The following is a 16,254-nucleotide window of genomic DNA, read 5'->3' as shown; positions in this document are numbered from 1 at the left end:
TGGTTTCACCACAGCTGCCTGTACTTCTTCGGCAGGTACCACGACCAACAAGACGTGACCAGCAACTTCCTGGGCGCCATGTGGCTCATCTCCATCACCTTCCTGTCCATCGGCTACGGCGACATGGTGCCGCACACGTACTGCGGGAAGGGCGTCTGTCTGCTCACAGGCATCATGGTAAGAGGAACCCTGCGGGGCGGTCCAGGGGAGAATGGCTGGGGGGGAGGGGAGACTGGGAAGCGCTTGGATTGATCGCTTGCATCGCCCTGAAAGTTTCTGGTGAGATCATCATTATTCTGATTTTTGGCGTACATTGGCAGGGGGGAGGACAGGGATACGGTGCCAAGGCAGCCCTGATTCGGCGACACCAATGAATTATGCAGCACAAACTCATTTGCGTCTGCTCTTCTCCTCTGCATAATTCATTTCAGTTTTGCGACACAAAAGCAGGAGGGCTGGAAAAGCCACCGTCGCCCTCCTTGAACCTCATTCAGCCGTCACCAAGGTTTCGGCAGGCTTTCCAACTTTAAATCATCTTTGCATCCATGAGGGCTAGAAACCTGGCTTGCCGCATTTGTAGCTTCTGTGATTTCAATAGCTGGTATCCTTGTATGCTCTTTGTAGGATAGATTCTTGTTAGTTTGTTAGTTAGTTTGTTTAAAAACTCCCGGGTTCTCAAGAAGCTGAATTCTTGCTGAAACCTCATCAATAAGAATGCATTTTTCTTTCGAGTTACATTTTAAAAAATGCTCTAAGGGAGCTCAGGTTTCCCACTGTTGTTTTATCCTTCTAACAACCCTGTGAGGTAGGCTAGGCCGAGAGAAAGTCACTCGCTCGAGGTCATTGGGTATGAGGAGGGACTTGAACCCGTGTCTTGCCATTTGATTCACCACGCTGTCCATTGCCCCTCCCTGGTCCCTACTAATGGCAGAGATTCATGCTCGGGATTCCTTAATGCAGGCTTTCTCAACCAGGATCTTGTGATTGGGATTTCTTGATGACCCTGGAAGGGTTTCTCGAATGGGTGGGAGTTAATTAGTTTTTAAGATATTTTAAAATTTTGTTAAACATTTAACAGGTGATATGACCATATATTGTGAGCCTCTTGTGGCGCAGGGTGGTAAGGCAGCTGACATGCTGTCTGAAGCTCTGCCCATGAGGCTAGGAGTTCAATCCCAGCAGCCGGCTCAAGGTTGACTCAGCCTTCCATCCTTCCGAGGTCGGTCAAATGAGTACCCAGCATGCTGGAGGATAAACGGTTATGACTGGGGAAGGCACTGGCAAACTACCCTGTATTGAGTCTGCCAAGAAAACGCTGGAGGGCGTCACCCCAAGGGTCAGACATGACTCGGTGCTTGCACAGGGGATACCTTTTCTTTTACTTTTCTTTTACCTTTTATGGCCATATATGGTCATGGCCCCCCCTGTCCAAAATGGCCAATTATGGGCCTTGAGGGGGTGGGAAGGGCCCCGGGTGGGTATGTCCACAGATCGGCTTCCCGACCTTCTTCTGCACGATTGTGTCACTTCTGGAGTTTCTTGAAACCTAAAGAATGTTTCAGGGGTTTCTCGATGGTAAAAAAGTTGAGAAGGGCTGCCCTAACCCAACCCTAGCAAGGACAGGATATTAAAATAGACTGAAAGAAAACTGGCACATTTGCATCTTTACTCCTATGCTGCAATAGGGGCTGTTGTAAGGGGGACGGCCTATGCCCGGCTCTCGTGACCCTTTCTGCCGCAACCTGGGTCATGCCAATCGCCACTTTTGGGTCAGGAAGGAGTGACCTTGGGCTGGTCACAGTCCTGATAGTCCTGTCCTGACCAAGCAGTTCTGTGAGAGCTTTCTCAGCCTCCCGTACCTTGCAGGATGTCTGTTGTGGGGAGAGGAAGGGAAGATTATTGTAAGCAGCTTTGAGACTCTTTCAGGTGGTGAAAAGCGGGATTTAAAAACCAATTCTTCTTGTGGGTATAGAGCAGGGAGTCTCTGTGGGAGTGGTGAGGAGCTGTCTTATTTCCTGCCTTGAGCAGGGGGTCCAACTAGATGACCTTTGCGGCTCCCTTCCAGCTCCACGTTCCTTCCCCAGTGGCTCCTGCTCAGACATCGAGAATCACTGGCAGTCTTCAAGCAAAGGTTGGATACACACTTTTCTTGGATGCTTTAGGATGCTTAGGGCTGATCCTGCGTTGAGCAGGGGGTTGGACTAGATGGCCTCTATGGACCCTTCCAACTCTATGATTCTATGGTTCTATGATTCTTTGGTCTTCTCCCTCTCCACCCCGAGACACTCTCCAAAGAGGACGGCGATCAGATTTGTCCTTCCCCAGACCGAACACATCTGCCTTGCGAGCTCCCTTTGTCTGTGCAGCTTGCTGACAACCAGCCGTTTGTTCTTAATTGTGTATTTGTCTTGGTACCCCAAAAAAAGCTCTCGGGAATTGAAGTACAACAAACGACAGTCAGGACGGAAAACAAAATGTTCTTTGGGGAAAGAGCGCTTTCCCCAGCGCGATGGGGAAGGACCTCGTGACTTTATTGGTTTTATTGTGTTGTTTTTTTTCCTACCCTGCTTTTCTCCTCGACGGGGAACCCAAAGAGTTTCAGGAAAACACAGTTGAAGGACACTAAAGAACAGGACGGGCTGGGCTTCGGGCTGGGGCTGGGGCTGGGGCTGGGGCTGGGGCTGGGGCTGGGGCTGGGGCTGGGGCTGGGGCTGGGGCTGGGGCTGGGGCTGGGGCTGGGGCTGGGGCTGGGGCTGGGGCTGGGGCTGGGGCTGGGGCTGGGGCTGGGGCTGGGGCTGGGGCTGGGGCTGGGGCTGGGGCTGGGGCTGGATCTGCTCGGATGTCTTCTCCAAACCCACATGGGCAGCAAACACTTGACACCTCTGGCTGCACCCAGCCATTTACACCTGCAACAGGGACGGAAACAGAATCACAGCTTGTCTCCGATAATGCCCTTTTATTTGCATATTCGGTTTGTTTTTCACTGCCCAAAGAAGTCCAAAAGCGGTTCACAAACACTTTTCCCTTCCTCACCCCACAACAGACATCCTGTGAGGTAGGTGGTGCTGAGAGAGCTCTGACAGAACTGCTCTGCGAGATCAACTCTAACACAACTGTGATTAGCCCAAGGTCACCCAGCTGGCTGCATGTGGAGGAGGAATGGGGAATCAACCCTGGTTCTTCTGATAACTCTTTATCACCACACCATGCTGGTGTAATTCATTTGTACCCTGTCTTCTTCCCCAGTGGGGTACGGTGTGTCATATAGAGCAGGGGTAGTCAACCTGTGCTCCTCCAGATGTTCATGGACTACAATTCCCATGAGCCCCTGCCAGCATCTGCCAGATGAATATCTGGAGGACCACCCCTGATATAGAGGATGGAGCAAAGTTGTTTTCTGTTGCCCTATAAGGTCGGACCGGAACCAACAATAGAAATTAATTCAAAAGAATTTTCGGCTAAATATCCGGAAGAAATTCCTAACAGAGCAGATAGTCCAACCCTTTTAACCACTGTATCACCGGCTCTCTAACCTATGCGTGGCAACTTTTGTTCCTGGTTCAGCAGGCAGAATTTCAGCAGGTGAGTGTTCTCCGCATCAGTGCAAGGAATAACCACATCTGTTGAACTTCTCTTTTTTAATCTGGCTGCTCTCTGGCCAGTCTATAACTTTCTCCCTTGCCTGTCTTCTTTGTTTGGATTTAGTAATGACAGGGTGGTGTTCAGGTGATAAGGTTCTGAAGGGGTTTTTGAGTGTACATGTCTTTGTATACAAGAACAAACAAAGAAAACTCCCTGTAAGGAGAAGACCAGCACAGTAAGCCAAAGGTTTGGGCTGGAACTTTCTTCCCTGATGATACTAGTTCTCCTTGCAGGGAGCTTTTAAAAAATTCAGAAACTTGCAGGTGGTACGGTCCAGTCCGGTACTGCAGGACTGCACTACTTCATTTTTGTTTGAAATCTGACTGTATTAGCAATGCTGATGGGATGGAAAATACAGTTACTGAGCCTGGCCAAGAACATGTTGTTTCTCACAGTGGACACCCTGATGTTTTGGGAAAGGTCAGAAGCAAGACCTGAAGGCCTTTTCCTGTTTTCTACCAGTTGAGGTACACTGCGTCTGAATATGGGGGTTCCATTTATAGGTACTGCCTGAGAAACTTCTTTTCTGTACTTAATCTTCTCTCGAACTCTAAGCCTAGTAGGGGCCTGGCCCTGTGTGTGTTCTAAGTCCAAAGATATAATGTGGGTGGGTGGGTTCTTGGAGCTCCCAACTCCAGGATGGGAAATTCCTGGGGCCTGAGGAGGCTGAAGTTTGTGGAAGGACGTCTGTGGGGTATAAGAAGAGGAGCTGGTTTTTATACCATGCGTTTCACTACCCGAAGGAGTCTCAAAGCACCCTCCAATTGCCTTCCTTTCCTTTCCCCACCACAGGCACCTTGTGAGGCAGGTGGGGCTGAGAGAGCTCTAAGAGAACTGGGACTGGCCCAAGGTGACTCAGCAGACCTCATATGCCTCAAAGGGGCTTACAATCTCCTTCCCTTCCTTTTCCCACCACCTTGTGAGGTGGGAAAGCTCTAAGAGGACTGGGACTGGCCCAAGGTCACCCAGTAGACCTCCTATGTCGCAAAGCACCTCACAATCACCTTCCCTTCCCCACCCCACAACAGACACCCTAGGAGGTAGGTTGGATGGAGAGAGCTCTGGGAGAACTGTGATTGGCCCAAGGTCCCCCAGCTGGCTGCATGTGGAGGAGGAGCGGGGAATCCAACCCAGCTCCCCAGATTATATCCCACTGTTCTTAACCAAGACACCATGCTTTCGCCTTATCTTCCAAAGCAGCCATTTCTCCGCCCCCACCCCCATCCAGAGATTAGTTATGATCCAGGAAGATCTCTAGGTCCTGCCTGGAGGTTGGCAACACCAGCGTTGCCTCTCTCTGCCGGCCTGCACCGCCTTCATTTCCCAGTGATTATTGCTAGCGCAGTAATTGCTTCCGATAAGGCCAGGCCTCACCCTCGCGGTTGCTATGGCGATGCTGAAGGCCATGGCTGGGCTGGCTCTTGGCATTGAAATGTGGCTGGCCATGGGGTGGGTGTGGGTGGGAAGGGTGAGAAGCATATTAGAGCAATGTGTCTCACACAGTGGCTGACCAGTTATCCTGGAGGGCCAGCTAATAGGACAAAGAGGCCGAGGTCTTCTCCCGACGTTGCGTCCTGGCTCTGAGATCCGGAGGTTTAGTGCCTCTGAACATGGAAGTTCCCCTCAATCACCATGGCTAGTAGCCTCCGATCGGCCTCTCCTCCATGAATCTGTCGATAAGAACATACTGAAAGTTGCCACCTCTGGGTTTGGGAATTCCTGGCGATTTGGGGGTAGAGCTCAAGGTACACCCTCCGAAGCAGCCATTTTCTCCAGGGCAGCTGAGAACTGTGCCCTGGAGAAAAATTTTAAGCCCAGGAGATCTCTAGGCCCCACCTGGAGGTTAGCAGCCCTCGCTGAGCGGGGCTTGTCGGCAGCCGGATGATCTCAAGCATGCCCATTTTTGTGGCAGCAGCTCAGCAGAGCACCTGATTTTGTAGTCTGAAGGTTTCTGGTCCAATCATCGACCTCTCCAGTGAGATGTCTCAGGTGGTAAATCTGGGGAAAGGCCTTCTCAGAGAAAACAACCATTAGTTAGACGCACCACTCGGTATTTAGCTGTTTTTGCGTGTGCCGTATGTACTGTTCCTGGAGTACCTTTCCCACTTCTCCCTCCTTGGGATACTAAGTGTCCAACCAGGCACTAATGAAGTAGTCTCCAGGTGCTTTCTGTCTCCACAGCTGTCTCCCTTCTGGCGTTGGAAGGGGAGAACATACTCAGAATTTCAGTAAGGAATGGGAGGAGGCCGATTCCAGCTCTCTTTTCCCACATCCTCTTTTCCCACATCCTGATCTTACATGTCTGACCCTAAGCTCCAACGCAAAGGGTTTTAAATCACATTCACAATTGGCAACGCTCCAGCCCCCAAAGGGCTGGGGGGGCAGAGGAGTTGCATAAGACGTCTGTATTATTCAGCATTTTGAAACGTCCATGATGCCGTTTGCAGTCGGATGACCCTCTCTTTCCCCCCGAGGAACGCTATAAAAACAACAGCGAAAATTGGAATCTTTTCCAGCTCTCAGTCCCAACTTACAGCTGAATTGGTTTGAGCTCTCTCCGCACAGCGCTATGGATGAACTGCCCTTCCGGATGACGCCTGAGGTCCTGTTTTACACCGTAAACACGCTGTTGGCTCCAGAAATGACAGGAGCAAGGCGGACTCCTCACCACCTGATATGGCTGCCAGGATGCCACATTTCTTGATGCCGTTGGTGCCGACATCTAGTTTTCAGAGTTGGACTGCTTCTGAACATGGAGGCACCACAGCCATGGTTGGTTATTAGCTCCCGATAGGCCCATGCCCCTTAAATGTATCTACTAGGATTGCATCTACTAGGATTGCTTCCTCCCATCAGGAGTTAAGACAAGACTCCCTGGAAAAGGCAAGAACTCTAGGAAACATTGTAGAGCGTTGAAAAAGAGGAAAACCCGCCAGGGGACAGATTGAGGTAGGTGAGGATGCGAGAGAGCTCTGGGAGAACTGAGGCTGACCCAAGGTCACCCAGCTGGCTGCATGTGGAAGAGGAGTGAATGATCAAGCCCAGTCCTCTGGATCAGAGGCAGCTGCTGTTCGCCACAAGTTGGGGTTACTCCTAAGGAATGCGTTCTTTGTACTTTAGCATGAGCAATGCACATGAGCAATCCTGTTGCAAATTAACACAGCCTCTGTCCTAATAGAAAAAGCTGTCCTGCTGGATCAGGCTTAAAGAGACCTGTGGAAGTTCACAGATAGTAGCATCCTCTCGTGAATGTCCCATGCACCCGTGAGTCAGAAGTAAACTGCCCTGGTGCACTGAGGTTCTATTGAGCCAGGGTTGGCAGGGGCTCTTGGGAATTCTAGCCCAAGGACATCTGGAGAGCCACAGTGTGGCCACCCCTGTATTAATACAAGGCTAAACCAAAAAGGGAAACCAAAACCCAACCTAACCAGAAAAGTTAGGAACCCAAAGGTTGAGCTGCAAAAACAATTTTTAAAATTTCCAAATATTTATTACATAAAGTGTACTCATTCAGCACACTAAAAACATAGTCATCATAATTAAAAAACGTCACCTTTCTAGCTGCACATGGAATAGACCAATGCAGAATGGACCAAATGCGTTTTGAACCTGAGGGGTCTCTCTCAGTGGTCAGATTATTGTGAGGAATGCACTCATGTATAAAATCAACATCAAAAGACTTGCTGGGTGGCAGAGAAAAATCTGTTAGGAGCTGCTCCAGCTAGTCCTTCTAATGTAAAGGTATCTGATTTGGAGCCTTCTAAAATATGCACTTCCAGAAGCCACCACTATCTGCTTTGGCCCAGCTCTCAATCACGAGTGTATTCCAACGTGAGTCAGAAAAAGCTTTATCATGTGAATCTCGAAAGCCTGCAGATCCGGTAGGGATATCTGCATATGAAGAAGAAGAGCCATTTTTAATACCCCATTTTTCACTACCTGAATGTGCCCCAGAGTGGCTTACAAACCCTTATTCCCTTTCTTTTCCTACCACAGACACCCTGTGAGGTCGGTGGGGCTGCGAGGGCTCTCAGAGAACTGGAACTAGCCAAGGTCACCCAGCTGTGGAGGAGGAGTGGGGAATCAAACCTGCTTCTCCAGATTAGAGGCGGCCGCTCTAACCGCTTCACCATGCTGGGTCTCCCAAGGCAGGGGTAGTCAACCTGTGGTCCTCCAGATGTCCATGGACTACAGTTACCATGAGCCCCTGCTAGTGTTTGCTGGCAGGGGCTCAAGGGAATTGTAGTCCATGAACATCTGGAGGACCACAGGTTGACTACCCCTGTCCCAAGAGACTCATCCAGGGTTGGTCTTGTGTCCTCAGAACAAAGGTTGTGAGCTCAGGGACAAGAACCTTTTGGTTCCTCCCTCCCTGGCCACACCCAGGTTTCAACCTCCAACCCCGATGGGGATTCCTCAGCTGTGCAGGAAAAGATGATTTTATGAATTTCCCAGAAAGAAGAAAAGCTAAACTAACTGGGCTAGTGAAGGCTGAGCAAGCAGTAGGAGGCACAGAGCGCGAAGAGCAGCTGAAATCCAGGACAAATGAATCACAGAATCATAGAGTTGGAAGGGGCCATACAGGCCATCTAGTCCAACCCCTGCTCAACGCAGGATCATAGAATCATAGAGTTGGAAGGAGCCATACAGGCCATCGAGTCCAATCCCCTGCTCAACGCAGGATCATAGAATCATAGAATCATAGAGTTGGAAGGGGCCATACAGGCCATCTAGTCCAACCCCCTGCTCAACGCAGGATCATAGAATCACAGAATCATAGAGTTGGAAGGGGCCATACAGGCCATCTAGTCCAACCCCTGCTCAACGCAGGATCATAGAATCATAGAGTTGGAAGGGGCCATAGAGGCCATCTAGTCCAACCCCCTGCTCAACGCAGGATCAACCCTAAGCATCCTAAAGCACCCAAGAAAAGTGTGTCTCCAACCTTTGCTTGAAGACTGCCAGTGAGGGGGAGCTCACCACCTCCTTAGGCAGCCTATTCCACTGCTGAACTACTCTGACTGTGAAATTTTTTTTCCTGATATCTAGCCTATATCGTTGTACTTGTAGTTTAAACCCATTACTGCGTGTCCTCTCCTCTGCAGCCAATGGGAACAGCATCCATTCTGGCAGGAGAGGAGAAACCCACCTTTTCAGGGTCCTGAGATCTTACTGATTCTAGGAGGGATGCTTCCATATTGTTCCCCCTTCCCCTAATTTTTTGCCCCCCCCCCCCCCCCGCAATGGAGTCCATTTTTTAAAGCAGTTTAAGCCTGGATTTAAGGCCTTCATCAAGATTCCTTCTCCTCTTCCCCCAGTTAATTTATTTTGTTTAATCTTTAGCATGCTCTTCTTCCCACTGGGGACCAGAAGCAGCTTACCCCAAAAAAATGCCATTACGATTTAAAGAAAGCAAACAACAGCAACAACAGTGTGAAGAAATGATCCCCAAACCCAAAAGACACATAAGAAGAGAAGAGCTGTTTTTTAATATCCCATTTTTTTTCTCTACCAAAAGAAGCTCCAAAGCGGCTTACCAACACCTTTCCCTTCCTTTTCCCCATATCTTGCGAGGTAGATGGGGCCGAGAGAGCTCTAAGAGAACTGTTCTGCAAGAACACCTCTAAGAGAACTGGGATTGGCCCAAGGTCACCCAGCTGGCCAGGCCTGCAAGCCCCCAAGGCCTACGGTCCAGGCCAGGAAGCAACACCAGAAAGACACTGGCTTCCCTGTCCGAAAAACCGTCCTCCGATAAAATCCCTCCAAGCTCTGACTAACCCTTTGGAAAATGTTTTAAAATATTTTAATACTGAAATTTCTGCCTCATGTTTTAAAACCTCACTTATGATTATCATCATCATCATCTTTACTATCATTCCTCTTTTCCTCCTGCCTTCAGATGTTCCATGCTCTTTTCCAGTGAGTCTCGTCTTCTCATAATATAACCAAAGTTCAGTAGCCTCAGTTGAGCCGTGTGAGCTTCTAGGGAAGGGGTGGCCAAACTTTGGCTCTCCAGAGGAACATGGACTACAATTACAATTACTATCAAGAAAACAAAGATCATGGCATCCGGCCCTCTCAATTCCTGGCAAATAGATGGGGAAGAAATTGAGGTAGTGACAGATTTTATTTTCCTGGGCTCCAAGCTCACTGCAGATGGGGACTTCAGCAAAGAAATTAAAAGACGCTTGCTCCTGGGGAGGAAAGCTATGGCAAATCTGGACAGCATCCTAAAAAGCAGAGACATCACCCTGCCAACAAAAGTGCGTTTAGTCAAGGCTATGGTCTTCCCAGTTGCAATGTATGGCTGCGAGAGTTGGACCATAAGGAAGGCCGAGCGTCAAAGAATTGAGGCTTTTGAACTCTGGTGCTGGAGAAGACTCTTGCGAGTCCCTTGGACTGCAAGGCGAACAAACCGGTCAGTCCTAGAGGAGATCAACCCTGACTGCTCTTTAGAAGGCCAGATCCTGAAGATGAAACTCAAATACTTTGGCCACCTCATGAGAAGGAAGGACTCCCTGGAGAAGAGCCTAATGCTGGGAGCGATTGAGGGCAAAAGAAGAAGGGGACGACAGAGAATGAGGTGGCTGGATGGAGTCACTGAAGCAGTCGGTGCATACTTAAATGGACTCCGGGGAATGGTAGAGGACAGGAAGGCCTGGAGGATCATTGTCCATGGGGTTGCGATGGGTCAGACACGACTTCGCACATAACAACAACAACAACAATTACTTATGGAGAACTCAGGCTGGTTTGGGTCTAGAACCCAGTGGTTTGTCTTTATGACGCTCTCCAGCCTAGCCCGAATGAAATATCTTGAACAAGTCACATGCAGTTCGAAGGCCCAGGCGTCCTTGCGACAACGCCCCCGGGTGGCCGCCCTTCACGCTGCCGCTGACCTCCTCCACGCCGGTCTCTCTGGAGTCCCTCCTCGTGTCCTGAATTCCCAGAGCCAGCTGGGGCAGATCCGTCCTCCGCTCGCCCTTCTCCTCTCCCCGCAAATTCCATTAATAAGAGCTACTTTGGATGTTAATCTCCTTTTCCCTTCTTTTTTTTTTTGGTTTGGTTGATCTGTTTTTCGCTCTGTTAATGGGCTTGGCAGGACTTCTCCTGAGGAAAACAAACAGCAGGGATTGCTCTTCTCTCCGCACATGTCGCCGGAGCCTCGCAACTGGGAAAGAGGGGCTTCCGAGCCAGGGTTTGTCCTCCGGAAGCCAGATTGCAGCTTGTTGCTGAGCCAGAAGTTTCTCGACGGAGGCGGGGACAGCCCAGGCACAGAACTGGCAGCTGCAGAAGCAACGCAGATGGCGGTGATTCCGTGCCAAAATCAAACTTCCTGAGAAAGTCAACTTTCTTTAACAAAAATCCCCCCCCCCAAGTTTCTAGCCCTCATGGATACGGGTTGGTGTTTGCCGTGGTTGAGGGCATGGTAGCTGCTGGCACCTCAGAGGCAAGGGATGGGGTTGAACAAAATTTGGGGGAGCGGGGGCACCACCTCCCCGGGATTAACAAAAACAGAATGGATTCTACAAAATACGAGAGTGTGCAGGTTGCAAAATCTGTAAAGAATTTCCCAGATGATACAATGTGGAATCCATAGAACTTGGAAGGCAGCAAAGAAAGTTATATTGGACAGAGAACTAAAACCATGAGAAAGATCAGACTGAGGTTCCGTTCAACAAAGGGAGACTTTAATCCCATCGCAAAGAAGGGATTATCTTTTTTCTTTTGAAGGAAGGCTTGCAGAAGAAGAAGAAGAGCTGGGTTTTTATACCTCACTTTTACTAGTCAAAAGAATCCCAACGTGCCTTAGGGACCAAGCCCTATGAAGATAGGTTGAGGGACTTGGGAATGTTCAGCCTGGAGAAAAGGAGGTTGAGAGGGGACATGATAGCCCTCTTTAAGTATTTGAAAGGTTGTCACTTGGAGGAGGGCAGGATGCTGTTTCTGCTGGCTGCAGAGGAGAGGACACACAGTAATGGGTTTAAACTTCAAGTACAATGATATAGGCTAGATATCAGGAAAAAGTTTTTCACAGTCAGAGTAGTTCAGCAGTGGAATAGGCTGCCTAAGGAGGTGGTGAGCTCCCCCTCACTGGCAGTCTTCAAGCAAAGGTTGGATGCACACTTTTCTTGGATGCTTTAGGATGCTTAGGGCTGATCCTGCGTTGAGCAGGGGGTTGGACTAGATGGCCTGTATGGCCCCTTCCAACTCTATGATTCTATGATTCTATGATTAGAATCATAGAATTGGAAAGGCCCTCCAGGATCATCTAGTCCACTCCCCTGTATAATGCAGGAAATTCACAATTTACAAATTTACTTTCCTCTCACCATAACAGACACCCTGTTGTGTAGGTGGGGCTGAGAGAGTTCTGAGAGAACTGCCTGCAAGAAGAATTCTATGAACTGTGACTGGCCCAAGGGCACCCAGCTGGAGTGGAGAATGAAATCCAGTTCTCCAGATTAGAGTCTGCCACTCTTAACCTCTGCTCCATGCTGGCTCTCAAGGCATTCTGCGTTGGAGGGAAAGCTCGCAGAAGGGAGTTAAAGGATCCAACATCCTGTTTTCAGATGCCTGGTCCACAAGAAGGACAGGAAAGAAGCAGCTCTCCCCTTCAGAGGTAGACTACCTCTGAACTTGGAGGTTCCACTTAGGTACTTGGCTACTTGGCTATCGTCCCTGCCTCCTTCATTTTGTCTAAGAAAGGGTGCTTTTTGGGGGGAGGGGGGTATTCATAGCCTGACCTTGATCGCCCAGAGTAGCCAGATCTCGGAAGCTAAGCAGGGACGGCCCTTGTTAGCTCTTGGATGCAAGACCACCAAGGAAGTCAGAGTTGAGACGCAAAAGCAGCCACAGGGCCACCCCCTCTCTTTGCCTTTTGCCCTGAAAACCCAATGGGGTCACCTGGGCCTTGACAACTCTTTCCACCCATCCTCACGGCTGATGCCACCTTTCTGAGGGAGCTCTCCTTAGTCCTGAAAGGAGGAATCTGTGGAACTCAGCACAACCCTGCATATGAACATGGACACTTTATTGAAACAAAAGAATAATAGCTCGGTTTTTGTACCCCACTTTTCAGTATCCAAGTCCTAAAGCAGCTTACAAACCCCTTTCCCTTCCTTTCCCCTGCAAGGTAGGTGGGGCTGAGAGAGTTCTAAGAGAACTGTTCTTTGAGAACAGCTCTGACAAGACTGGGACTAGCTGAAGGTCACCCAGCTGGCTGCATGTGGAGAAGTGAGGACTCCAATCCAGCTCGCCAGATTAGAAGCCGCCGCTCTTAACCACAAAACCACACTGACTCTGACCTGGATGGCCCACTTTCTTTATGACTTTAACCTTTACTCTTCACACAGCAGCCGGTTCCTTATACACAGAAGTGTTCTCTGTTGTCCAAAGAAGAAGAGTTGGGTTTTATACCCTGCTTTAAACTGCCTGAAGGGGTTTCAAAGTGGCTTACAATCGCCTTCCCTTCCTTTCTCCACAACAGCCACCCTGTGAGATAGGTGGGGCTAAGAGAGTTCTAACAGAACTGCTCTGTGAGAACAGCTCTAATAGGACTGTGACCAGCCCCAGGTCACCCAGCTGGCTGCATGAGGAGGAGCGGGGAATCGAACCCAGCTCTTCAGATTAGAGGCTGTTGCTCTTCACCAAGACACCAGGCTGGCTCTTCTGGGGACTCCACCCCTTTTGCAAGGGAAGTTTCCCATACACACACACGCACACACACACACGTACACACACCAACAGGGCTCTTCTTTGTTGTTTTTGCCATTTGAAATTTTATTTACTCCATTTAATCAGAGAACAACATTTAACAAGCTCAGAAAGTGTCGCGTTAATACATTGTTAAATTACATTTACAAATAATAACTTCTGTGTGTATTGGTTGAAGAATATATTTTAAAAGATCACTAAATCTCCTGCTCCAGATTTCTAAATCCAATCTTATTTTCCTTTATAAATCATCAATTATAATCAATAGTCAAAACCCCACAGTTATACTTTTTTCTAATGTACTCTGTCCAAAGATTCAATTATTAGTTTATCTTTGACATATCTTGTCAATTTTGCCACCTGGGCAAGCTCTAACTTGTTCGACTAACAATCAAACACCGGGGGGGGGGGTATCTCCTTTAACTTCCAATTTTTTGCTCACACAATCCTCGCTGTTGTCAAGTATCTCAATATGTGTTCCACATAATATATTTCTGGTAAGGCCTTGGAGGAGGAGTTGGTCTCATGGCTTAAGTGCCACTCAGCGATTAACACCCACTCAGGGTGGCTGTCCCGCCCCTGAGTGCCTCCTCCTCCAACCAGCTTACCTGTCTGTTCAGTGGCCAGCCAATCGCCTTCCGTCCCCCACCCCTGACCACCCCCTCCTCCTTCCACTTCCCTCTGAGGCTCGGAGGCTGCAGATCCCTGCCACGTGAGAGCTGCCCCTGCTGGTGAATTTCCTGCAGTCTTTCCAAGTCCTGGGGGGAGGGGGAGGCCGTCCACAGAGTTCATCCACCCCCATCCCCTAATCCTGTGCCTGTTGAATTTCTGAATGCAACGGGCTTGGCCCCTAGTCTCTCCATATTTCCTTATCCAAAAATCCCAAACGATAAACAAGTGCATTTAAGGCGATGGTGTCTGGAAGGATTTTTGAAATTTCTTTCTGGATATTATGGATATCCTGCCAGAATTGTTGTGCATGTGTGCAGGTCCTCCACATGAGAAACATTGTCCCTCTCGCTTCCCCGCATTTCCAACATCTATCTGCTGCGCCTTCATTTATTTTTGATAATTTATGTGGAGTCATGTGTCCTTATTGACTCGGGCGATTGGTTCCTTTTGTCTAATCTGATTGACCGTGGCTCTCTGGGGGCCTCAGACAGAGGCCTTCCCTCCCTGGCGGTCCAGAGATTCTTTAAACGCTACGCATAGGGCGTAGAACTCGGGACCAAGCGGTGCGTATCAGCTGGCCACACACTAGACATCCGTGGGGCTCTGTCACTCTGGTTCTCCCCACACTGTTTTGAGAGGGGAAGGACCAAACAGCTGAGTCCTGGCTCTTCTTTTCCCCCTTAACAAGAAATCCTCGCCCCCCCTCCCTTTTCTTAAATGCCTGCCAGCGAGATGTCAAAAACACCATTAGTGATTCACTCCGTGAGGCTCATTCCCTGGGATCAGTGGCAGGGCTTTCACAATTTCTCATGCCGTTTCTCACCACCCAAAAAAAACACACAGCGTGCTTTCTCCCTAGAAGACACCCGGGCTGGCTCCGAGCTCCCCCCCACCCCGTTCTGATGCATTTCGGGAGCTCTTAGAGAGCCGTCCGTCCAGAATGAATCAGCAGGATACGTGGAAGGTTTTAGGTCACAGCGGCATTTGGGGATCATCACCTCCAGAAGATGAAACCAAATCCTGGGCCAGATGGATCCAGTCCGGCCAGATCTACTCTGGGTGGGGATCACCTGCAGGAACCGGCCAGCTCGTGTCTGGCATCCCTTGGGTAGCGCCGGCTTGCCGACAGCAGAAAGAAATGCTCACTGCGGCGTGGAACGTTATAAGAACCCAAGAGGAGCAGTGTTGGATTAGAGCAGCAGTCCACTGGATCCAGCACCCTGTTTCCAGCAAAGGGCACATACAAGGAGCATATCCATCAGAAGCAACTAATGCTGAACCTCCACATTCAGAGGCAGTCCACCTCTGAATCCCAGTGCCAGGGGGCAAAATCTGGGGACGGCTTGACTTCTACTCCGTGTTGCTGGCCCTGCAGAGGGACTGGCTGGCCCCTGTGTGAGGCAGGAGGCTGGACTGGAGGGACCCTCCCTGGTCTGACCCAGCAGGGCTCTCCTGTGTCCTTATGAGGGGAAGGCCTCGGCCTCCCTGCCCTGTTGCTGGCCCTGCAGAGGGACTGGCTGGCCCCTGTGTGAGGCAGAAGGCTGGACTGGAGGGACCCTCCCTGGTCTGACCCAGCAGGGCTCTCCTGTGTCCTTATGAGGGGAAGGCCTCGGCCTCCCTGCCCTGTGGCTGGCCCTGCAGAGGGACTGGCTGGCCCCTGTGTGAGGCAGGAGGCTGGACTGGAGGGACCCTCCCTGGTCTGACCCAGCAGGGCCCTCCTGTGTCCTTATGAGGGGAAGGCCTCGGCCTCCCTGCCCTGTGGCTGGCCCTGCAGAGGGACTGGCTGGCCCCTGGGTGAGGCAGGAGGCTGGACTGGAGGGGCCCTCCCTGGTCTGACCCAGCAGGGCTCTCCTGTGTCCTTATGAGGGGAAGGCCTCGGCCTCCCTGCCCTGTTGCTGGCCCTGCAGAGGGACTGGCTGGCCCCTGGGTGAGGCAGGAGGCTGGACTGGAGGGACCCTCCCTGGTCTGACCCAGCAGGGCTCTCCTGTGTCCTTATGAGGGGAAGGCCTCGGCCTCCCTGCCCTGTGGCTGGCCCTGCAGAGGACCTGGTTGGCCAGTGTGTGAGGCAGGAGGCTGGACTGGAGGGACCCTCCCTGGTCTGACCCAGCAGGGCTCTCCTGTGTCCTTATGAGGGGAAGGCCTCGGCCTCCCTGCCCTGTTGCTGGCCCTGCAGAGGGACTGGCTGGCCCCTGGGTGAGGCAGGAGGCTGCACTGGATGGGCCC

The 16,254-nt window shown here is 50.5% G+C and overlaps 1 protein-coding gene across 1 annotated transcript in view; it reads left to right on the top strand.

Moving 5' to 3' along the window:
• The window catches only part of KCNN3 (potassium calcium-activated channel subfamily N member 3), a 146,064-nt gene that overhangs the window by 81,270 nt on the left and 48,540 nt on the right, over positions 1-16,254 (top strand). The window contains exon 4 of the mRNA XM_077321834.1: positions 36-177. Within this exon, the coding sequence (XP_077177949.1) occupies positions 36-177 (142 nt within the window). The remainder of the gene's footprint in view (positions 1-35; positions 178-16,254) is intronic.

The sequence above is a fragment of the Paroedura picta genome, chromosome 1, assembly GCF_049243985.1.
Source record: "Paroedura picta isolate Pp20150507F chromosome 1, Ppicta_v3.0, whole genome shotgun sequence".
NCBI classification, from domain to species: domain Eukaryota; kingdom Metazoa; phylum Chordata; class Lepidosauria; order Squamata; family Gekkonidae; genus Paroedura; species Paroedura picta.
The sequence above is the reverse complement of the archived record's forward strand: the minus strand, read 5'-3'. Positions and strand labels throughout refer to the sequence as shown.